Raw genomic sequence first — 24,656 nt, 5'->3', positions numbered from 1 at the left:
TTTTGCTGCAGATGGCAGCTTTCAGTGTGTATTTGCTGTGGAGCTGTGAATTCAGCCTGAGGTGGGGAGATGCTGTCACACAGATGTTTCTTTCAGTATTCTGTGGCTCTTAGTTTCGTCCATTACTGTCTTTGATATCTCTTCCATAGTTAGGTGACTTTCTTGCTGACATTTTTTTCCCCAGGCAAGGAAACCCTTAACTGCTTGGTTCTTCAAGTGCTTTAATTGAAACATCCAAGATCTCTAGATATGTAACTTCTTCAAATCTCTTTACCCAGAAGTATGTCAACAGCAACACAAGAAAAATAAAAATGTAGTATTTTTAAAATGAGTGAAGCACCAAAGATAGGGAAACCAGAACCATAGTGACTGTCTTCTTTACTGACTTTTGAAGAACAGGGAGAACAGATTGCCATACTAGTCTGTTTCCTTTTGAATTTGTGAAAAAAAAAAAAAAAAGAATCTGGAGCAAAAGTTGTTTGTAAGCATGTAGAATATAATAGCTGATTAAAAGGTAGCATCACTGCCATCGCTGATGGGGCTGCTGTATATCAGAGGATCAGCTGTTGTCTTAAATTTATTTGAGTGTATTTTGATTCAGTTTCTCAGGATGTTTTAGCTGTGTAAGAATTTTTTTGCTGGAGAAGCACAGTTGGGAACAGCTGCAGTTATGATTAAGGAGCCCAGTCCACTGTCAACTACTCTTCAGTATTTTCAGAGTTTTCATAATGAAATAATGTATTTATTAGAATTTAAGAAGATGCAAAAATGGGGGGAGGGGGGAAGGGAATTGCAGACCGTTTTGAGTGTGGTAGAGCAAATAGAAATGTCCTGAAGATTCAGAAGACTGTTGGAGGGGAAAGGGTGAATATGAGTAGAGTTTAGTGCCTATGCTTGAACAAGAGCAGTCAACTACACAAATACAAGATAGAGAATGGTGGTGTATTTCATTAAATGGTTTGGGTTGGAAGAGTTGCTAAAGATCTTCTAGTTCCAACCCCCATGCCATGATCAGGGACACCTCCCACTAGACCTGGTTGCTCAAAGCCCCATCCAGCCTGGCCTTGCACACTTCTAGGGATAGGGCATCCACAGCTTCCCTGGGCAATCTGTGCCAGTGTTTCACAACCCTCACACTACAGAATTTTTTCCTAATTTCTAATCTAGATGTACCCTCTTCCAGTTTAAGACCATTATACCTTGTTCTCTCACACATCCTCATAAAAAGTCTGTCCCCAGCTTGAGAGAAGTGATCCAATCTTCTTACCATCTCCTCCAGACTCTCCAGCAGCTCCATGTCCTTTGTGTGTTGGGGGCCCTAGAACTGGGCACAGTACTCCAGGTGGGGTCTGATGAGGGTGGAGTGGAGAAGGAGAATCATTTTCCTCGACCTTCTGGCCACACTTCTTTTGATACAGCCCAGGATACAGGCAGCTTTCTGAGCTGCAGGCACATCTTTCTGGCTCATGTTGAGCTTTTCCTCAACCAACGCCCCCAAGTTCTTTTTTCTCAGGCCTACTCTCATCTTACTATCTGCCCAGCCTATATTTGTGCTTGAGATTGCCCTGACCCATGTGGAAGACCTTGCAATTAGCCTTATTCAACTTCATGAGATCGGCATTGGCCAGCCTCTCAAGACAATTAAGGACCCTCTGGATGGCCTCACTTCCCTTCAGTGTGTGAGCCAAACCGCACAGCTTGGTGCCATCAGCAAACTTGCAGAGAGTGCACTCAATCCCAGTGTCTGTGTTGCCAACAGAGATGTTAAACAGCAACTAATTTGGACATGGAGCTGTTGACCAAAAGCCTTTGGGTGTGACCATCCAGCCAATTTCCTTATTGTCTGAGTGATCTGTCCATTGGATCTTTCCAGTATAGACGCCATGATGCAGGACAGTGTAAAATGCTATGCACAAATCCAGGTAGATGATATCAGTTGCTATCCCCTTGCCCACTGATGCTGTGATCCCATTGTAAAAGGCCACCAGGTTTTTCAGGCACAATTTGTCCTTTATGAAGCCATGTAGGTTGCCACCAACTTCTTACACATTTTCTGTGTGCCATAGCAGAGCCTTCAGGAGGATCTGCTTCATGATGATGCCAGGCACAGAGATGAGTCTAACTGACCTGTAGCTCCCTGCACTTTCCTTTTTTTCCCTTTTGGAAAATGTGGGTTATATTTCCCATTTTCCAGTGAGTGGGAACTTTGTCAGACTGCCAGGAATTTTCAGTTGTGATAGAAATTGGCTTTGCAATTTTATCCTTCGGTTCCCTAAGGAACAACAGGTAGATGTCATCACATCCCATGGACCTATGCATTTTCAGGTTGTTTAGATTCTCTTGACCCCGCTTTTCTCCTATAGTTGCCTTCTCCAACTTCGTGGGTGTAGCCAGAGCCCTTGCTGCTGAACTGAGGCAAAACAAGTCATTGAGCAGCTCAGTCTTCTCCATATCCCTTGTGACCAGGTCTCTTGTTTCCTTCTGGAGAGGGTCCCTATCTTCCCTAGTTTATCACTGACATACCTGTAGAAGCTTTTCTTGTTACCCTTGATGTTCCTGGTCAGATTTAATTCTATCCGGACTTCAGCTTTTCTAATTTGATCCTTGGCTCCTCTGCACTCCTCCCAGGCTGCCAGTCCTTGCTGCCAGCCTCTGTAGGCTTTCTTTTTACATCGAAGTATGTCCAGGAACTCCTTGATTATCCATGCAGGCATCCTGGCATTCCTGTTTGGTGGGATGCATTGCTCCTGGCTTTGAGGAGATTATCCTTGAATATCGACCATCTTTCTTGGGCTCTTCTCCCTCCTGGGACTTTATCCCATGGTACCCTACATCTTACCAGGAAAGAATTTGGAGGGCATAATAAGCTGAGTATGAGGAGGGAACATGGTGCAGGTATGTGCATGGTTACTCTGGGTTCAGGCGTTCTTAGTCACTAGCTGGGATAATGTATGGGTTCCAGTTCAGCATTGCAGGAGGGGTAACCTGGTGAAAGTGTCAAGTGCAACAATAAGAAGGTGTGGTATTGTACTGCCTGGGAAATGTTGAAGTCCCAGTTGCATTGGTCTACAATATGATCAGTCTGATAATGAAATAGTTTCCTGCAAAGCCTGAAAAGCATAAAACTGTGGTACAGTCTGATCTGAGATTTCTGATTAAAGGCATATTGGAGTACACTTTTGTTACACCAGGTATTTTCTTCACAGATCTGTTCTGTTCTTTTTAGCTTTTCTTTAAGAGTATCATATTGAAATGTCTTTGTTGTTAGATTTGGTGCTATATGAAAGTTCTCAGAGTTTTTTCATTCTCTACTGTTTCATTTAGTAACTCGAGTATTTCTGTACCAGACAGAGTAGTTCATTTGTAATGTAGATTATCATGAGTGTGGTTAGGCCTGGGGTTGGCAAGGTAATTTAATACTGTTGATAGCAGTGAGGCTACAGGGTAATTAAGTGTAAACTTCAGGGTACCTGCAATGAGTTACTAGCTGGGTTTGGGATCTAGAGTATTTCACGTCAGAATTTTGAAATGTATGTCCTATGTGGGGATTCATGAAAACTAAAACATACTGATTTTGTCTATGTCTGAAACAAATCAAGAAAATCCCAAGTCGACATAGGACTTTGTGTTTCACTTTCAGTGCTCATGCTTCAGCTTTTGATCTTATTCATATAAATCTGCCGTTGCGTTAGTCTCCAAAAACAAGAGTAAGTCAGTAGACGGAAGCTTTGGAGTCGGTAATTTTGTTACTACTTGTCATTGCTTAGTAGGAGCATCTTCTAAGCAGTTGAAGGTTGTGCAGAACAAGAGACCTCTTCAGAGTTCCCAGGAGAACATTCTTGAGGGATTCAGAATTTCAGCCAGCCGATACTACGAAGCCATGTGCTAGTAGTTAGAAGCCCTTCTAATTAAAATGAAGAAATAGAATTATGGATAAGGAACTTAGAAGCCAACAGTCAGGTTCAGAACCAAATGCTGCTTGCCACAGGAAGGCAAGGCTTTATAGCCTAACGTAATATATTTTAACATCTGATGCAAATAATTCTAATAGCACAGTTCTCAAATACATCTGTCCTGTTAGACAGAACTTAGCAAGAATGGTAAGAGCTCCTAGTAGGCATTGCATTTCTCACCTTGTAGATTTTTTTCCCAATAAGGCTCTTTGTTGTGGTTTCTCTGCAAAAATTTTGACCTATAGTTTTGAAAATGTGTATTTCAATTATTCCATTATTTCATCATTATGACATTTTGTTATAAGTTGTGGTCTTGTAAAAATTAGGTTTTTCGTGCTGTGTTCTGATACTAAAATAGAGGAAATGTGAAGAAAAGAAAAGAAGTAGTTTGCTTTGGTCAATGCTAAGTTACTTTTGACCGTGAAAATTATTTAACTTGTAGTAAAATTCAGTTCCATCTCTATTTTAGCATATTCAGTACATGTTTATAATCTTGTTGCAGGTTTCCTCATGGTGATATTTGAGTGCAGTATCTTGCACAAAACCTTTTTGCCTTCTGTTTTCATATCAGCATTTTAGGTGTGACTGCATTAAAAAAAATTGTATAGGTGTGACTAATTGAGGATATGCTATATAATTTTTTTTTGTTTACTTAGCATAAGGTGTAGCTGTAATGAATGCCCAAAGCTACATAGGTTAGATAGTACTGCAAGTCAATATATAAAGATATATTATATATAATATATATATAATATAAAAATACATAATATATACAATAATATATGTTGTTATATAACATATAATAATAATAATAATAATATATAATATATATATTTCTTTCGATTCTCTTTTTTTGTTTGTTTTGGTGGAATTCGCTACTATGCTATCAATACAAAAGATTTTTTTCTGAGGAAACAGGAATGGTACAATATAATAGACAAGGATTTACTTGGAGTAAGTGATTGAGAAATATGTTTAGATAACTTTCATCATGATTTACAAATGATCTATCTAAAATGTAGTAAAGGCACATAGTATGGAGATGCCTTCCCCTAAAAATAATGCTAATAATTTCAGAATCCTTTAGGTTAAAGGCAAAAGATAAAGGGTTTGTGCACCTTTGGTAAGAAACAGAAAGGTAACTTGAGTTATTTTGAGAATATGGGATGTTCAGTGTTTAGCAGCTACTATGAAGTAAAAAAGCTGCTGGCACTGTTTGGAAATTAAATGTGAAAGGAGCAAAATGGAAGGAAGCAAATCGTGGGGGAAAAAAACAGAATAATGATCCTATGTGTCTTCAAGTACTGAGATCACTGTATTTCAAGTACCTTAATTTTTTATGTGAAATAAGATGATTCTAATCACTGCTTAGTGCCCTCATACATAACAAATATGCTTAAGCAGAGAGATTAGTAAAGGAAATGGTTCATTTTAACAAATTTTGAAGGGATTTAAAATCAAATTGAGGGAAATTTTAATAGTAGCATTTATTTTAAACCTCTATAAAGTTCCAGTGAAAAGTGAAAGCACTGAAAATGCAACAGTTGGGAAGCTATGGTACTAAGATACCACTAACAAGTGAATGGAGACCTTAGTTTCTCTAAAGAAGAGGGGTAGGAAGATGAATTAACTAACAATCACCTAGCTAACATGCTAACATGTTGCCTCTTACTTTATGGAATTTCAGACCTAAAAAAGGTGCATCACAAGTAGACTAACAATATATACTTTGCTGTATTTTTATGCTCAGTGAATTCGGAGTACAGAATTGAAATGTATTGTGGAGGAACAGTCCACTAGTAAAACTTTCCAAAAGCTTTTAATATAAACTTTCAGCCCTTCATTCCAGTTGATTTTTGCTAAAACACACCAAACAAAAACAAAGGCCCTTGTAGATTTTCTTTTGAAAGAAATAATGGACTTAAAAATTAGTCTTACAGTTTTTTTCAGGAGCACAGATTTGACTTCATATTCTATATCAAGAATATAAAGAGGAGTTGTCTTAATAGGTTGGTAGAAATGGCAAAATTGCAATGACATATTGAGATTTGTTCAGAGGGCTATAAAGCACCTTGCTGAAAATCTTGTTCTTCATCTGAAAAGAATTCTTTTGCTGTGAAAGAAGAAAACTATTAATGTGTTTTAAAATTACTCTTTTCTGCATAAATATCTTCCACAGATGTTAATGTGATTTATGTAACTAAAATTATTTTTCTATTGTAGTTCTATTCTACTTTCCTAAGTGATCTGTGACGTGTGTCTGGACCGAACATTCAATAATGAGTGGTGCAGCACTTGGCCTTGAGATTGTATTTGTCTTTTTTCTGGCCTTATTCCAACTTCATCGGTATGGGGACTTCAGGAAACAGCATAGACTGGTGATCATAGCAACATTATTAGCTTGGTATCTTTGCTTTCTTATTGTATTCATACTGCCTCTGGATGTCAGTACGGTAAGAAACTTCTGAGATTTTCTGCTTAGTGTATGTGTATGGTATTTTTTTAAAAATCATAATTACAGAATACACTATCTTAAGCAGCAAATAAATTTCCTAACAGTTGTCTTGTTAGACTTAACACTTGCTACCTTTTAGAATGACAATGTCTGTGTTTACAATTTTATTTTTATTGATATAATTAGACAACAAAACTATTTCAAATGCTTTAGAGTTTAGTTGTTTGTTTATAGCATTTTTTTTCTGTTTAGGCAATATAAAAAGACTCCAGTTTTTTTACTTACTTGCCCCTCAAGAGTGCATGTTGTCTTGAGCATTAATTAGTATAATTGTTCCTAAATGTAACCGTGGAATAAAGGAAATATCTTTTAAAAATGTGACTTATATTTTTAGATAAGAATTGTACCTTTATCTGGTTACTGATGTGAAAATAATTTTCTTTTAGACTATTTATAATCGCTGCAAACTTGCTGTTAACTCCAGCCCTGCAGAAAGTAATGGCTCATATGTTACACTTGCTCCAAGGTATCAGCTACATGTTTTATTCATTAGAAAGCAGTTTTGGCTTTTGGCTTTTGATTTGATTTGTTTTTTTTAAAGAAGAGTGTACTGTGGTTTTAAGGTTTATAAATGAGTGTTATTTGTGTGGCAGATATTTGAAAATTGTAGCATAAAGAATGATTAGGGCAGATGTAAGAAAAGGGCTAAATTTCATGCTAAATTTCTATGGTTTGGTCCTTCCTCAGTACAACCAAGCTTTTCAAGCAACTTTGGTTTTCTGTGAGGAGTGGTGTGGGTGAATGCTTATCTTTCCTTCAAAATCTTCAGACTTGAAAGTCTAATTTTATACTTTACTCGAGAAATTAGGAGGCTTGTCTTAAGTATAAGCACCATATCTAATTGCATATTATATAATTGCATATATGTAGTAACGAGTTCTCTTAAATGTACTATATTCTACCAAAGTAACAAAAGCCTGTTCACTGTCTCCTAGCAGAAGTAATCCCTGAACCACGGGGAATGTAGGTGAATATGGGATCTTTCCTTGGCTGCTTGTTCTGTAGCCTCTGTTGTCTTGTTTCCACATCTTGTAGATGTGTGCAGCATAGTTTAAGATGATCAGAGTATTTAAGATGTCAGTTGATGATTCTGATGCAACACAGAGCCAGTTTTGCTCTTATGTGAAGGCTGTCTTGAGTGTGGTATATCCACTGAAGAACAGTAAAATGCCAAATTTCCTGGCGCAATTTTTTACCCTTTAAGACCACCCACTGTGTATTAATTAAACACGGGTAAATACATAATTTGAAAACTATTCCATTTACATACAGTTTCAGAACATTCTGATGGATATTATACTAAGTATTATATGACTTGAATATATTAAATAGAAATACCACTTTATATAGTAGTCGAGCAGATAGTATGCTAATAAAACTGGAATCCTAAAACTTTGCTTGAAACCTCAGGCATACTACCTGTCATTCCATGGTAATTTTATAGCTTTGACAATACTCAGGCTATGTACGTAAAACCTTCCAACTCAGGCTTAACTAGTTTGACCCTGGAAAACATTAATTATTTCTCAATAGATCTTCCTGTTACATTGACTGTCATGCCCTTTGACTCACCATTGCTTCACCACTCAGACAGGTGTGGGGAAAAATAGCAAAATATCTTAATGCAGACGGGCACCTTGCATTTGCTCTTTTTTCCGTGAAAGAAAAGCTCTCATATCTTTTCTGTCTTCTGGAGCAAACACTGCCTGCAACAAAAATATTGACTGAACAAGTCAAATTTTATATAAGCCTAGATCCAGCTGGACTTAACAGAAAAAACAACTAATACACATTTTTATTTTTTTTACAGTAAATGCTGTAGGTAGAGTCCCTAGACCTGCTGCATTGTCTAATGGTCTTCTGTCTACAGAAATGTTTTTTTTGCATGAAGAAAGTACTTCCAGCCCAAAAAGAAAAATTGTAACCAAAAATTGTAACCTTGAATTATTTAGTTGCTTCATCTCAGGCTACTGTTTTCTCTAAGAAAGCTGTCTTGTCCAGGTAAATTATTTGCAGTGAGGAGAATAATAAATATTTTTAAGTGGTGATTCAATTTATTTTCTTCTGAGATAGTCTAGGGTTGACTTCTTACTCAGATAGTAGTGTATTACTTGTATGCTATTTTCTAAGACTTTCTAGATGGGGAATTTTTATAAAATGTTTTTTGTACTGTTGGCTCTACAATTAACAGTAAGCTTCTTTACAATATTACAGTAAGCAAAAATGTTTCAAACCATGGAGTTACATTCCTAATGGAATTATGCCGATTTTCTGGCGTGTTGTATACTGGACGTCACAGTTTTTGACATGGTAAGTAAGGCAAAAGAATATGAAAAAGACTATGATATAGGTATAATTTCTAAGTGCAATATCGTAACAGTGATAGCATATTCTTTAAGAATATATATAACTACTCCACAGAGCTATCTAATCATATAGTCTGTGTTAGCAGTGGAATTTCTCTAGTAATCACTGTACTAAATTCAGCATACTTTATTTTTAATTCTTTTTCAGGTGGCAGCCATTTACTCTTGGTTCACTTCTACAGCTAAAATTGAGCAATTTACACAAAGAGGTGTTTATGAATGGTTTTGAAAAAAAATGGGGTTTAGGCCACAGGACACCAAAATAATTCCTTGAATAAGATGAGAAATTTTTGAGTAATATTATAAATTACTTGGTTTTATTTGATGCACTATGAAAACAACGGGTTTCTGATCAACCTATCATCAAATAATTTTTTTTTTTAGGTTAGTCAGGAATATCAAGGTTGGTAGCGAGTTCTCAGCACAGATTTTTCATACTTGAAGATTTTATCTGCAGCTTGTTTAAAAGTTTCCCATCAAACCAGTACATCTAGAATAAAAACATACAAGTAGCTAATTTTGTGTTAGAAGCTTAGGAGTCTTTAGCTCAAACACCCCTGTCTCAGTATGCTGCCACTGCTAAACTACTTTCTCTTTTATTTTTTCTGTGGTTGACTAATGTGGTTTGTTTTTTCTTGCTTTACTCCTAGGATTCTGCTTCCTTTCATGCAGTCATATGCTAGATCAGGAGGGTTCTCCATTACTGGAAAGATTAAAACTGCATTGATTGAGAATGCAATCTATTATGGCACTTACTTGTTGATTTTTGGAGCATTTTTAATATATGTGGCTGTAAATCCAAACTTCAATTTACAATGGTAAGAATAATGATGTAAGCACTTGAATGAGTTGTCTCTAGTAATCTCTGTTTTGTAAACGAAACAGGTCTTATTTAAAAACCAATTTTAAATTATATATTTTTTGCTAGTCAATTGGAAAATTTTGTTGTCACAGTTTAACACTGGCCCAGCAATCCCCCTCTGCTCCCTGATGAAGAAAGAAGAGAGAATAAGGGAAAGAGACTTCTGGGTTGGAAACTAAACTACACAGCTTTAATGAAAAAGTAATGATAAAAAGGAAAAAATAAAACTAAATATATACAAATATACAGGAAAATTGATACCATGTTCCTCCCTCCTTGCCCCCAATAATTCTCATGTCACCACCGAGGCTGCAGGGCAGCCCTGGGAAAGTCCAGGCTGGACTCCTGGGGTCAGCAGCAGTTGGGAGCTGGAGGCAGGAACACAAATTCAGTCTGGCACAGATCAGGACCACAGGCAGAGGAATGGACAGAATCCTTCCAGGATGCTGAAGCAAACAGGGACAGGAGAAGGAGAAACACGGAGGGATTTGACCCTCAAATTTATACTGAGTATGATGTGTATGGGATGGAATACTCTGTTTGGTCAATTTTGGCTGTCTATCTTTTCTGTTCCTCCCCAAAGGAGGGCTGCAGGTGTGACCTCTTTACTCCTTTTCTCCTTCTGGAGGGCAAAATGTTCCTCAGAACTGGGCAGAGTCCTTGGTTCTGCATACCAGTCTCTAGCTATAACTATAAACATTGAGTGTTACCAGCCTGCAGAAGCAGTCACTGTCTGAGACACTTGCTGTTAATTTCAGCAAGTGCAGCTGCCTCCAAGAGACTTAGTTGAAAGCAAACTTACAAGACAGAAAATCACCTTTATCCTGGCCCAAACCAGGACATTTGTTAACCTTTTAATGGAAAGGGGTTTTTTTACTAGCTATAGAAATTTGTCTTTTGGTTTTCTGATTTTTATGGCATAGGAATCCTCTTATATTTGCAGTTTGGTTTTTTTTCCCTGCAGATCTGTTTGCAAAGGTATGCAGAAGCTTTGTCAGTGTTTTCAGAATAACTTCAAAAAGTCTGCCAGTACTCCTGTGTAACACTTCTTTGTACTATAGATCCTAGGTTATTATAGATTGATGTTTATACCAATGCTGGTGGTCTTCCATTCTAGATAGAGTACTGAACACTGTGGTGTATCTCTGTTTCAATATGGTTGCTAAGCTCATGTTATTTCCTAGACAAACCTGCTCCATTGAAAACTAAACATTGGTGTCTTCGCTCTAGAGAGGGAAGAAACATGGATAGGTAGAAAAAAATTGTGGCAGCTTTAAATATGTCCCAGTAGCATACTGGCCCTAGGAAAAAATTACAGTTGATGCTAAGTTTGTACCTGTAAACCTAAAATCCATGTTGGTGCATAAATATCTCAAGTTTACTTTCTCGTAGATGGAGTAGAAGGATGTTGTTTGGTTGGCTGTTTTTTGGTTTTGCAGCTGCTTTTTTTCCTTAGGAATCAACTACAGACTATTGGGATAGCTGCTGCAAACACATGGGGTCTCTTTCTTCTTGTGTTGCTTTTGGGTTATGGTTTGGTGGAAATTCCTCGATCTCACTGGAATGGGGCCAAGAGGGGATATCTACTCATGAAGACATATTTCAAAGCTGCCAAACTTATGACGGAAAAAGCAGATGCAGAGGAGAATTTAGAGGATATTATGGAGGTGAGTCATTAGCTTTTGCTATGAAGTAAGTGAAGGCTGCTGTTAAGCATCTCTGAATTTTCCTGGTGTGGGACACTTGCAACAAGAAAACATAAATAGCATGAACTATTCCAGAGGGAACTTGAAATAGTGTACAGATATTTTGTTAGTGTTCATGTGATTTGTGGATGTCTGTCTTTGTACTCTGCTTCCATTACACCATGGTATGTGCTCTCTGAGATGAGAATATACAGATCATTGTTTTTTCAGAGTGGCTTATTTTTTAACTAAAATTATTGTTATTTATGAGTGAGCAATAGGCTCTAGTGTAGTTCAAGAACAGAATGGAAGTGCAAAGCTACTGAAGAGCTGTTTCCTGTTCTGCTCTGATACCATAGCTTGGAAATAATACTTCTCCAGTGTTGGGAAGAGGTAGGTTGGTAACTTAATTCTTCACTAGTAGCATTTTGAAGAAATTGCTAAAAGCATCTGAGTGGGACATAACTACAAAGCTTACTAGAAAGTGAGTAACAAAACCTTTATTTAACAGCTTAGCATTTAGAAGGGCCAAGACTGTAAGAAACTTTTATATGTCAAAGGATTGTCTGGATTGTGTTTGGCCTCCCTTGACACAAGAAATACAATTTTCCTGTCTGCTAGTCATCTTATTTGAGAATATTTCTAAGTCTTTACAATTATTTCCATCCTCCAGACTCGAGAACGTGTATCTTTTTTTTTTTTTTTAAAGTGCTGTTTGGAACAACAAAAAGTATCAAAATGTTATCTCTGTATTGCTAGTAGGATGAAAAATAAAATCAAGTTTCTGCTAAGCCTGATGAACTGTTAGAGCCAGTTCTGACACAACTTACTTTACTGTTAATATCTTTTATTACTGATAAATGCCAAGAAGGTGAAACTAAACTAGCTAAAATGGAAACTCATAATCTTTACTTGCAAATAAAACAAGTAAATATTTTCTACTTCACAGAAATCAGTCCTCCACATAAGCACAGTGTAATGTTTACACACTGACTTTTTTTTCCCCCCCTCTACAGGAGGTCCGTAAAGTAAGTGAGAGTATCAAGTATAACCACCCTTTGAGAAAATGTGTTGATACAATACTGAAAAAGGTAACAAGTTGCTCACCTTATGCTGTAATTTTTCAATTGGGAGTGGGTGCTTTCTGCATCTACTGAATATTTGTACCTTATTTTCTTTTCCCCATACCATAAAATCATTAATCAGTATCTTGTGAGTTTCTCACCAGACTTTGAATTCAAATTCTCTGTGGAATGTTTTTTTATGATATATGTAACTGTCTGCTGGATTTTGGCATATGCAGTATTTCGGAAACAGAAAAAAAACTATGGTTAGCTTGAGCTGTTCAGTGGCATAGTATGCCTCAAATGTTTGCAAATAATTAACCCTTGCTACTTCTTAATCTTCTGATTAATTTTACCTTTTCCTTCCAGTGTCCTACTGAGTATCAGGAGAGAATGGGTAGGAACATGGATGATTATGAAGATTTTGATGAAAGACAGAATAGTTACCCAAGTGAAAAAAGTTTGGTCAAACTTCACAAGCAGGTATATTAATGAATGAGGGAATGCCTCTCTTAAACTAATGTTATGAGAATAAATGCTAGTGAAACGAAGATTTTCAAAGCACTTCAACTGAACTGCTGAGTATAGTGGGTTTGGGACATGCTCCTTAGCAGAAACTTTTCTCAGTGCAAGAAAATGTAGAAGTTTAATATCCCAAGTGATATCCAGATGAAATTTCTGGATGTGCAAAAAGTGTTTTTGTTATCTTGACAGTGTTTTAAGTGTTTGTGCATAAGCTTTGTGGTGGCTGATTGACAGTGCATTCTAAAAAATTGTAGTAAAAGCTTGGTATTCACTAGTATGCAAAAATAAAGTGGTATGCTGAAAAAAGTAGGCTGTTGTTGCTACAGAAAAGAATGTGATGTAAGAACTACAAAATGCAGAATACATGTATGCAATCCCCTTATGATTTATGTATTTAGATAATAAACTGCCCGTTTTGTGAACATGCAGAATTAATGTTTGTAGTTATGTAATGTAGATGCTTCAGGGATTTTGTGAAGCTTTTCTCTTGTTTCTTGAAACAAGTATGCTGTAACCATAATTGCTTGGATTATATTGTAGGTAATCTATTCAGTACAGAGACATCGTCGCACGCAGGTTCAGTGGCAGATTCTTCTAGAGCAAGCGTTTTACCTAGAAGATGTGGCAAAAAATGAAACCAGTGCAACTCGGCAATTTGTTCATACCTTTCATTCTCAGGAGCCAGAGAATAAAATTATTCAGTATTTGTACACACCAACTGTTGGTAAGTGCTGCCATGCAGAGTTTGAATATGTAAAGGAGAAACTGGAATGTTTTTTTAAGAAGAACCTATTTTTTTATGCAAAATGTTCGGTTACATTAGGGAGAAGCACATATGCATCCTAATGCATTTATGTAATGGAATAGCAGGCACTGAGTTACGATCTTGACCATAAGCTTAAATTCTTCTAGTTTATTGGCAGTTAGATGTTGTGGTAGCAACATCTGAAGCCTTAGGAGAGGAAAGAAAAACAGCTTCAAATTACTGGATCATGACTACTGTCATGAATACTGTTTGTGGGATATTACTGAAATGGAACCCACTCTTCCAGTAAAGCAAAGAGGAAAACACTCTTCATCTGTTGTATACCAAACAACATGTGGCTGCTTGTACATCTTTACAGAAAACGTCTTCTCCTAATCAGGCTTTAACTTCTAATTAATTGTGCACAAGCAATGAGTTATTTCCAGGATGAGGAATGTTATTTTACAGCCTTTTATTTCTTATAAAGAGAATAACAGATAAATAAACAAAAAGTGTAATCACCCATAGTATTTGGACAAAAAATGCAGAGTTTTGTTCTGTACCCCCCAATCCATGTGCAAAATTTACATCCCAGATCTCATCCTATTTTCCCTGGTTGTCCACATGCTTTGTAGGGCTTAGCCAGATCTCTAGACTGAGGAAAGCCCTAAATTTAGTGTATGACCTCACAAATTCCAGCCTTGATTTTAAGGGTGTGTATTCAAGATGTTCATAGCAGTTCTTGTGAGCAAGTTACTTTTCTAGCTGTGTACTTTTCTTTAATATGTGTTGGCTGTATGTGTGTTTACTTTTTCCAGAGTGGTACTGGGAATGTCTTCTACGACCATGGTTTTACAGGGTGCTTGCAGTTGTTCTGGCTACATTCTCTGTAATTGTTGTGTGGTCAGAGTGCACATTTTTCAGTACAAAACCTGTTTTATCGCTATTTGCTGTTTTCATACAGCTGGCAGAGAAGACATACAATTATATATACATAGAGGTAAGTTAGATATAATCACTCAACAAAAATCACACATAGATTGTTATTACAATAGTAGTAGACCAGATTGATTTAAAAATAAGTCTAAATAGTCCATCAATTTTCAGAAGGTTTCTGAAACCAAACTATCTGGAGGGTCTGCCTTTTGCCACTTCTTACAACTCTCCTGTATGGGGTGAAAGTATGACCCACTTGAGCTGAATACAATGTATAGAGTAATTTGTGAAACATAAGCTTGGAGCTTAGGTGTCTAGACTTTGTCTAACTGACCATGTGTGTAAACAGAAATCCCATCACCGATATGGCTAGCATATGTGTACACAAATTTAGCAATAAAGGAACAGAGATGAAAAATTCCAATATAATAGCAAAATAGGTTGAATTAAAATCACTTGGTTTTAGTACTTTTTGTAGGAATGTCAAATCAGTCATAGTAATTACCAGGGCAATTACTGCAATTTCATTTGCATAAGAAAAAGGAGCAAAATAATTGTACGTATGGTCAGTTTTGTTCATGTATATGAAATGCAGAATGTTACAAGTACCATTCTCAATTTAGTCGAAGAAACCTGAAACTCTTCTCAGAGCTGAGCTGGTGTTACTGTCCCATCTTAAAATGAAAAATTAGACATCAGTCTATCATCAGTCTGTAGTCTTTTGGATGTACAGACTATGTGCTGAATGTATTAAAACCTTTAGTAGAGTTCTAGAGTCAAACAAGGTTGTTTTGTTTTGTTTTTCCCAGATGGCTTGCTTTCTTACCATCTTTTTCCTAAGTATCTGTGTTTATTCTACTGTCTTCAGGATCCGTGTATTTAACTATTACTACTTAGCTTCACATCATCAAACAGATGCATACAGCCTTCTTTTCAGTGGCATGTGAGTATGTGGCTTATATTTTGCAGATTTCCTGTCAAATACTCAATTGAAAGTTTCCATGAAGGTTTCATTTATACTCTTTAATTTATAATCATATGGGTATAAATCCAAATGAACTATACATTTTTATTATGTGATATATCCAGTTATGATTTCCTGTCATTTTTAGTGCACAAAATGGTTATATGTGCTGTTGCCTCTTGCATTTTTGCAGGTTATTTTGCCGTCTTACTCCACCATTATGCTTGAACTTTCTGGGCTTAACCCATATGGATGCAACAATCTCTCATAAAAACACTCAGCCAACTGCTTATACATCTGTAAGTACAGAAAATGTGTTCTTAAGGCTTCCATGTGGTTTGGAGAGTAGGCAAAATATCCTTCTTATAGTAAGATTTAGATCTTCAAATCTCTTCACTGGTATTGAACCGGGTAGAATTACTCATGCACTACGAGTTTTGTAATGATTGCTAGCTAGGAGTCAACAGTATGTCACTTTTTCTATTTTTGTCTCATTATCCTAAGAAAGTAAAGTATTATGCTGAGGAGTTCAGACTGTTCTTTACTTCCTAATAGGTTTAGCTTCCACTGATTTTAGTGTACGGGACATCTTCATAAATTGAGAGCAAGCAGAACATGTTACTGAAAACCAGTGAGTTTTGGTTTACTCAAAGCAGTTTCTGTAGGACAGTTACAACTCACATTTTTGTTCTTAGCAAGAACAGCAGATTAAAAGATCCGCCAGGTTTGAACAGGCTCTGGATTAGATGAGATGACAAGATCTAGCATCTTAGAAATCTCAAAGAGGATACACTGCTAGGGATGGCCTTTGTATCTGGACATTCTGGGTCAACCGTCTGGATCAGATCTGTGGTGACAATATATAATGTTTCTGTGGCTATAAAGTATTCTGTGTTTGATGTTATGGGCTGAAAACAGTGAAGTGGCACAATATTTATGGATATATCTTAAGAATATAAATAATTAGATCTTGTTCTTGTTTGGTTTTTTTTTCCCAGATAATGGGATCCATGAGAGTGCTGTCCTTCATTGCAGATGGATTCTATATATATTACCCAATGCTTGTTGTAATTCTCTGTATTGCCACATACTTCAGGTAAGTGATTTGCAAGTCAGATCTTCCATGTTTTTTTATATTTAGTATTAGTTTCAGCAATGAGGAAGAGATGCACTTCTTTTCCATCATTTGAGTTGTGACATAGTGATAAAAATGCAAAAACTAAAACAATAAATTGCTATTCATATGAGTTATGGAGGAGGGAGGATCCCTATTACACTTTACTACTGGATTTCTACATCTGATCTGTTCAAATTTTGGACCTCACAGACATTTAGGTTCAGTTTTTGAGGTTAATGTTTCCTCGATTTCTAAATTTCTAAATTTTCTAAATTTCTGAATACATTTGTTTTATATTTTGCGGTGTGATACATCTAAACTTATAAATTAACAAAGGAAATTGCTTCTCCTTCTGCTTTTACCAGTTTAGGAACTCGTTGTTTGAATCTCCTAGGATTCCAGCAGTTCATGGGGGATAGTGAAATGACCTCCGATTTGATTGATGAAGGAAAAGAGCTAATTAGAAGAGGTAAGCTAGGTCTTAAATCCTAGTCTTCCTGCAAAAAGTAATACATTGCTTTATTAAACTAGTTTAAAGTGTTATAGACATAAAAATAAGCATATATCTTGCCAATATGTTGAAAATTGTCCTAAGGCAATCGACTGCACAAAATGCAATAGACTTGCAGCCTTGTGGTTGCTATAAAACAGAGCTGGAACTCACAGACATCTGAACTCAAATGTCAGCTTTACTCATCCATGTTGTGAATTTTAGATATTTCTAAATGTTTTAAACTTTTGTGGTGCTCTTCTGAAGCCATTGCTGATCTAATATCTGATTAGGTGCTTATATAATCTGTCATAATGGATTGTTACCACTTAAATTGTCTTTATCATGAAAAAAACCCCATACTTTATTCTTTCTTTGTGTGTATTGATTGAGCTGCCCAAATCCAGTAATTTTATTTAAGATTTTTTGTTGTTTCAACTAAACGTGTTTTATCAAAAAAGACATTATTCTGTAGGGCTGTAATTATCTACTGTTTTGAAGAGGCTTTTTTTAATGTTATTTTTTTATTGAAAATACTTCTTGAAAGTTGTTTAAAAGCTGTTATGGTTCTTAAGTAACTATTTAGAAATTAAAAACTCTGGATGCAATGTTGTATCACAGGACACTTTCATTCCTCTCTCATAGTTTATAAACATAGATTTATAAAGTTATTTATATAGTTATCGTAGTTAAAACATAGATTTATTTGAGCACTACTATTTCTTTTTTAAAAGAAAGGAATCTTTCATTCCCTTTAAAAAGGAGTACTTTTTCTGTGGTATTTTGAAGGTACACTTGCAGCTTAATAGCAGAGAACGACACAAACTATTTGGGTTGTACTTTGGGCATGACAGAATTTCAGCAAGATTTTTATTCAGTAATGCTCACATTTCTTCTTAATGTCATACTTTTTCCAGCTCTTTGTAAAAGGTTGGTGGTTTTTGGTTTTTGTTGTTGGGTTGTTGGAGTTTTTTTGCTTTGTCTACTGGCATCCAAATGTTATGGATATCTTGACCTAAGAGACCATAATGATAGACAAACTGATCTGTCCTTTGGTTTTATTCAATTATATGAGCCATCTATTTAAATAAGAATCTTTTCTAGTTAATTTTGGATTTTCATTGTTTGTTTAAAAGATTATGATTTTTCTCACATGAAGCTTAAACAATGTTTTTTTTTAATAGAGAAAAGAAAGCGACAAAGGCAGGAAGAAGGTGAAAACAGAAGAAGGGTATGAGATTGTTTTAGTTAATTATAATATTAATATAGTACAATATCTCATAGAATTTGAAATTGCTACTTCATTCAACATGACCTGTTAAAAAAAGTAACTAATAATGAATCTTGCAGAAAAATATTGTCTGGGGAGAAAAAATAATTTGCATCTTAATTTTAAAGAATAAGAGGGTGATTGTGGTCATGTTACTTGAAAATTTTGCTTACTCGCTGTGCTGTGAGAATGTTGTATGCAAATAGGTGTAAAAAGCAATAGCAAGTGTCTTGATTTCCAGTATGCGGAGTAATCTGAAATGGCTTATTATCAGTTTCTTATGTTGAAAGTGCTTCTCATGAAATAACTACACTTGCATTGTCAACTCACCCATTGCTTTGTTTTACTCATTGTAAAGTAACTGTCACAGATTTATTTTTCTTTTCAGTGGAGATGTTATGGACAAGATTTACTGGTGGAGTCAGAGCAAATAAGTTTTGCTACTGATTAACAAAAACAGGCAACAGCTGTGGTGGGAGGAAAATTCTGTTAACTAGAAATAGCTTTGATATATTTTTAAAAGAGTAGAGAAATGCTGGACCAAGAGACAATTCGTAATTTTAATGTGTCCACATCAGGAGGGAGTTACCTTTAAGACAGAATTAATACTGTTGCCACTAATTAATAAGCAGAATGTTAGATTCAGATTGTACTTCGAGTACATACTAAATTGGAAGATGTGTGAAGGACATCTGAGTAAATAATAATTCAGCTTCATTTTAACTAATAGCTTCAGTTTTTCATTAATTTGTAACATTTGGAATTTAGTATAGAAAGTCACAAAGAGATAAATTGGAAGAACGTGTGCGAAAAATTACTTTTCTAGAGGAGGGGAAAAATACTTTGTACAGAAAGGCAAGATAATGCTAGGACTAAAATCTCTAGGTTTTTCAAGCTCAAGGGTACTTCAGTTATGGATTACAGCCATTACTGCATAGGTGTCCTGATGTTTTCACCCCCATCTTGTAATTTTGGAACTTGAAGTTATTGTGAAATTAGGCAGTAGCAAATGAGTGACGTATTTAGTATACACTGAATCGATCCCCAGGGCTCAGTGCTGGGACCACTCTTGTGGTCATCATCTTTACTGATGATTTGGATTAGGTGATAGTGCACCCTCAGTAAATTTGCAGACGACACTCAGTTGGGTGGAAGTGTTGATCTGCCCAAGGATAGACAGGCTCTGCAGAGGGACCTGGACAGGCTGGATTGATGGACCATGGCCAACTGCATGAGTTTCAATAAAACCAAATGCTGAGTCCTGCACTTCGGCCACAATAACCCCCAGCAGTGCTACAGGCTTGGAGAGGTGTGGCTGGATGCTGCCAGGCAGAAAAGGACTGGGGGTTGCTGGTTGACACCTGGCTGAACATGAGCCAGCACTGTGCCCAGGTGGCCAAGAAGTCCAACTCCATTGTGGCCTGCATCAGAAACAGTGTGTCCAGCAGGACCAGGGAGGTGATCCTGCCCCAAACTCTGCCTTAGTGAGGCTGTACCTTGTGTACTGTGTGCAGTTTTGGGCACCACAGTGTAAGAAGGATATGGAGGTGCTGGAGAGGGTGCAGAGAAGAGCAACTAAGCTGATTAGCGGTCTGGAGAACAGGTGTTAAGAGGAGAGGCTGTGGGAACTGGGGCTGTTCAGCTTAAAGAGGAGGTTGAGGGAAGACCTCATTGCTCTCTACAACTACCTCAAAGGAGGTAGTAGTGAGACAGACACTGGCCTTTTCTCTCTTGTGACCAGTGAGAGGACAAGAGGAAATGGGTTAAAGCTCCACCAGGGCAGGTTCAGGTTAGATATTAGGAAAAACTTCTTTCCAGAAAGAGTGGTGAAGCGTTGTGTAACAGGCTGCCCAGGGAGGTGGTAGGGGCACCATCCCTGGAGGTGTTCAAAAGACAGGTAGATGAAGAGCTACAGTGGATGTTTCAGTGGTTAGGGGTTGTAGGGCGGACAATTGGACTCGATGATCTTAGAGGTCTTTTCCAACCTTGATTATTCTGTGATTCTATGATCGGACATTAAGCAACGCTTTTAGTTCAACAGCAAACTCAACTTCAGCTGTTACTTGGTTTTGGATTTGCTAAATTCTGTAGCACATTCATTCTTGAAACTTTAAGGGCTTTTGAGAGTATTAGCTTTTACTGGATCATGATTAAATGCTTGATTCTTCTGCAGTTTAGATCTGTAACATGCCATAAATTAGCACAGTATTTCCATTCATCCCAGTACATAACCTGGAATCTACTTATGAATCTGAAACATCTTGAAATTATGGGAACAATTAGAAGAGTTTCTATTGGAACATGAAGTTGTGTCCCAACAACAGTATAAGACATTTTATTTTTAAATACTTCATTATACTTCATATGAAAATTTTTCCATCTCAAAACTACCTGAAAGGAATTCCTGTGTGACCTATTTTACGTGGTCCTGCCTTGGCTGGGGGGGTAGGACTCTTTGATCTTTTGGGGTTGATCTTTCAACCCCTAGCATTCAGTTACTCTGTGTAGTGAGTGCTGGCCTCTTTACCCCAGTAAATATTGATAGGACTAGAGGAAATCTCTTGAAGTTGGACCAGGGAAGGTTTAGACAACATATTAGGAAGAATTTCTCTATTGAAAGAGTAGTCAGGGACTGGAACAGGCTGCCAGGGTTGTGGTGGATTCACCATTCTTGGAGATGTTATGAAAACATGTAGATGTGACACCTCAGCACACTCTCTAGTGGGCATGGTGGGGTTTTTTTGGGTTGAGGGTTGCACTCTGTCATCTTACGACTTTACAAAACATAGCAGAAACACTATAGAACAACAAGCCTAGTATGGCCTGTCCAAATGGGTTTTGTTATATCTGTGTCTGATTATTTTACTATTGTACCACTAGGTGGAAGTATAGGAAAATAAATATAGCAAAATAAAAAAAAAAGCAATGTTCATGTTATAGCTTGAAGTAGTTGAGTGAACTGCAAGACTTTTTTCGTAGGAACAGGTAAAGTAACAGGTTTAGTCAACAATTATATCTTGAGTTTAAAGTGAAAAAAAAAATTTCCTGTATCAAGATATTGAACAGTAACAAAAAAGTTTTAATAGTCTGATATGATTGGTCATGTCACGGTTTAACACTGGGCCAGCAATTAAACCGAATAACAGATGCTCTCTATTAATCCCCCTACCCTCCCTGATAAAGAAAGGAGAGAGAACAAGGGAGAGAGACTTATGGATTGCAAACTAAACTACACAACTTCGTTGAAACAGTAATTATAAAAAAGGAAAAAAAAATACTAAATATATACAAATATACAGGAAAATTGATACCATGCTCCTCCCTCCTTGCCCCCAATAGTTCTCAAGTCACCACCGAGGCTGCAGGGCAGCCCTGGGAAAGTCCAGGCTGGACTCCTGGGCTCAGCAGCAGTTGGGAGCTGGAGGCAGGAACACAGATTCAGGCTGGCACGGATCAGGACCACAGGCAGAGGAATGGACAGAATCCTTCCAGGATGCTGAAGCAAACAGGGACAGGAGAAGAAGGGGAAACACGGAGGGATTTGACCCTCATGATCCCTCAAATATATACTGAGTATGATGTGTATGGGATGGAAAACTCTGTTTGGTCAGTTTTGGCCATCTATCTTTTCTGTTCCTTCTCAAAGGAGGGCTGCAGGTGTGACCTCTTTACTCCTCCTTCTGGAGGGCAAAATGTTCCTCAGAACTGGGCAGAGTCCTTGGTTCTGCATACCAGTCTCTAGCTATAACTATAAACATTGAGTGTTACCAGCCTGCAGAAGCAGTCACTGTCTGAGAAACTTGCTGTTAATTTCAGCAAGTGCAGCTGCTTCCAAGAGACTTAGCTGAAAGCAAACTTACAAGACAGAAAATCACCTTTATCCTGGTCCAAACTAGGACAGGCCATTTAGCTATAAATTGTGGGTCTGGAGTATTTCTTGATCATAAGTATGATTTTGTTGTGTTGCTCTTTCCTCACAGCTTGTGTTTCAATTTTTTGCCTTTTTTCCAGGAGTGGAAGGAGCGTTATGGAAATAGAGATGATTCCACTAGAAACAGAGTTGTCCACACAGACCAAAAAGAATCCAGCTTCTCAGAGACCCATGCCAGTAGGAGTAAGTTTTGTGGGGTTTGAAGGAAGTTTGCTTTGGGTTGGTTTATAATTTCTGGTATTAAAAGTGTACGGCACCGGAATTACAATTAGCTTCAAATAGATTCCTTCTTGTCTTAGATAATATGCTGATATATTCCCTTCTGTAGCACAGTGCCATCTTGCTAATTAAAGAAATCTAAAAGAGTCATGTGTTTCTTCTCTTGTTAAACACTTCAAGTAGTTGAGGTTGGAGATTTTGACTGGTCTCAACTGCTTGATCTGTGTCTGGGAGACATAGAATGATTGAAATAGAGTAGAAGTTGTCAGCAGAAAGGATTTTTTTTTAGGATATGTCTTGGGGTTGAGAGTTTTAAATCTTAAAATTTATCTCTTCTAGTTGAACCCCCTGACTGGAATAATGGAATAATCACATAAAAGTCCAACAAATGCAAAGCAAATAACATATGACACAAGTATACATGCTAATTTAAAAATATCTTTTTTTTGTTGTTGTGGGTGCACTAAACTTATAAAAAGTTGATCTGTCACAATGTCAATGTTTTTTATGTATTTTATATCTTCTTGTAAACTAACAAGCAAATGAGTGTCTTTCCTTCTTTTCACATATTCAGCACTATCAAAATATACCCGATCAAATGGTAGAACTGAAAGAGACAGAATAGAACTCCTCCAGGATGCAGAACCTTTGGATTTTAATGCAGACTCCATTAATGATGATCCTCTGGAGTCAGATTCAGGAAGGTGAGGAGTCATCTGTGTTTCGTACAATCAAAAGATACTAATATCTGCTGTCTTCTGACCTATGATAGCTGTATCATATTGTTTCATAGTGATAGTTTTGTGAAAAAATATCTATCATCTCACCTAGCTCATTTCCTTTCTTCTTTCTCCTCCATTATTTGGGAATTGCTTTAAAACCAATTGAAACCTGGAGGATTTTCAGTTTTTTAGAAGTGTCTGAGTAATATTTGACATAATTTTTGAGCATAAAAATTTTGTATATTGGTGTAATCTGACAAATGCTGCATATAAAACCAGAAAACTGGAAAATGACCTGGATATGTGCAATATAAGGTTTTCTCTAATTTCCTGCAAGACTTCAGAAGCCTCACTTCATTTCCCTTTATAAGAACAATCACCAAGGGGTGCAAGGAAGAAAACTGTACCAGCAATTGTAGGAGTATGCCTGGGGATCAGATTTTGGAATGACTGAAGTAAATAAAAATCTGAACTGCAGTGTATTTCTGTCTATAATAGAGAATTCTGTGTGTCTGTGGGTGTGATTGCAACACCAAATTCAATTCCCTTAGTCATGAAATAGAGTATCTTACATAACTGTTAAGCTCTTATTATATTTAAGAAGCAAGTGATACATTTTTGGGTACTTTTTTTTTATCTAGCTAGTTATGATGTAGAACCATTTAATGATAAATAAATTTAAATTTCATTGTAAGAATTTGCAGCTTACATTCTTTTGCAGCTAGAACTAGCCTACCCAACCCAATAAAATGTTATAAATGGTTTCAGTCAGCTTTAACATCAACAAGTAAATGCCAGTTCAAAACATGCAAATAATTCTGTCAAAAGACACTGCCAGGTTTTACAGATTGATTCAGCCATGTTATTTTTCTTTATTAACAAATAACTTGTCTAGTCTGGGATCACCAGAGTTTTCCAGTCTGGTATTTCCAGAGTTGGTTCGTTTTAAGCACGAGACTTAAAAGAGGATGAGCCTAGCTGTTTTGTCAGCTGTTGATTTCTATACAGTGTGAAAGATATAACAACCTACAAAAATAGGAATATGCATATGTAATTCTGTTGGACAAAATATTTTTCAGGTACAGCATCTGAAGTCCCTTATGTACATGGCAGAGTGGAAGTTCTGAACTTTTTATTTTAAAGGAAAATCTGGAGATAAGTTAGCTTTCTCCTAGGTAGTAAATCAAGAAAAATTACATATGACATTTCAGGTACCTTAAAAATAGTGTTTGTGACATGGATTTTAAAATTATAGCTCCAGCAGTAATTACAGCATTCTAGAATGGTAAGAG

At 36.8% G+C, this 24,656-nt stretch overlaps 1 protein-coding gene across 4 annotated transcripts in view; it reads left to right on the top strand.

Moving 5' to 3' along the window:
- LMBRD2 (LMBR1 domain containing 2) overlaps positions 1 to 24,656 on the top strand; it is a 30,517-nt gene that overhangs the window by 2,769 nt on the left and 3,092 nt on the right. The window contains exons 2-17 of one of the 4 annotated variants that reach the window (XM_030466762.1): positions 6,177 to 6,406; positions 6,855 to 6,934; positions 8,683 to 8,778; positions 9,485 to 9,652; positions 11,153 to 11,363; positions 12,398 to 12,472; positions 12,815 to 12,928; positions 13,511 to 13,694; positions 14,534 to 14,715; positions 15,461 to 15,594; positions 15,809 to 15,914; positions 16,614 to 16,711; positions 17,098 to 17,201; positions 18,407 to 18,453; positions 22,504 to 22,606; positions 23,217 to 23,346. In XM_030466762.1, the coding sequence (XP_030322622.1) occupies positions 6,233 to 6,406; positions 6,855 to 6,934; positions 8,683 to 8,778; positions 9,485 to 9,652; positions 11,153 to 11,363; positions 12,398 to 12,472; positions 12,815 to 12,928; positions 13,511 to 13,694; positions 14,534 to 14,715; positions 15,461 to 15,594; positions 15,809 to 15,914; positions 16,614 to 16,711; positions 17,098 to 17,201; positions 18,407 to 18,453; positions 22,504 to 22,606; positions 23,217 to 23,346 (2,006 nt within the window). In that variant the 5' untranslated portion in view covers positions 6,177 to 6,232. The remainder of the gene's footprint in view (positions 1 to 6,176; positions 6,407 to 6,854; positions 6,935 to 8,682; positions 8,779 to 9,484; positions 9,653 to 11,152; positions 11,364 to 12,397; positions 12,473 to 12,814; positions 12,929 to 13,510; positions 13,695 to 14,533; positions 14,716 to 15,460; positions 15,595 to 15,808; positions 15,915 to 16,613; positions 16,712 to 17,097; positions 17,202 to 18,406; positions 18,454 to 22,503; positions 22,607 to 23,216; positions 23,347 to 24,656) is intronic. The other 3 variants (XM_030466763.1, XM_030466764.1, XM_030466765.1) reach the window with 3 other exon arrangements.

The sequence above is a fragment of the Calypte anna genome, chromosome Z (genome assembly GCF_003957555.1).
Source record: "Calypte anna isolate BGI_N300 chromosome Z, bCalAnn1_v1.p, whole genome shotgun sequence".
NCBI classification, from domain to species: Eukaryota; Metazoa; Chordata; class Aves; order Apodiformes; family Trochilidae; genus Calypte; species Calypte anna.
Note: the sequence above shows the minus strand (reverse complement) of the source record. Positions and strands in the feature narration are given on the sequence as shown.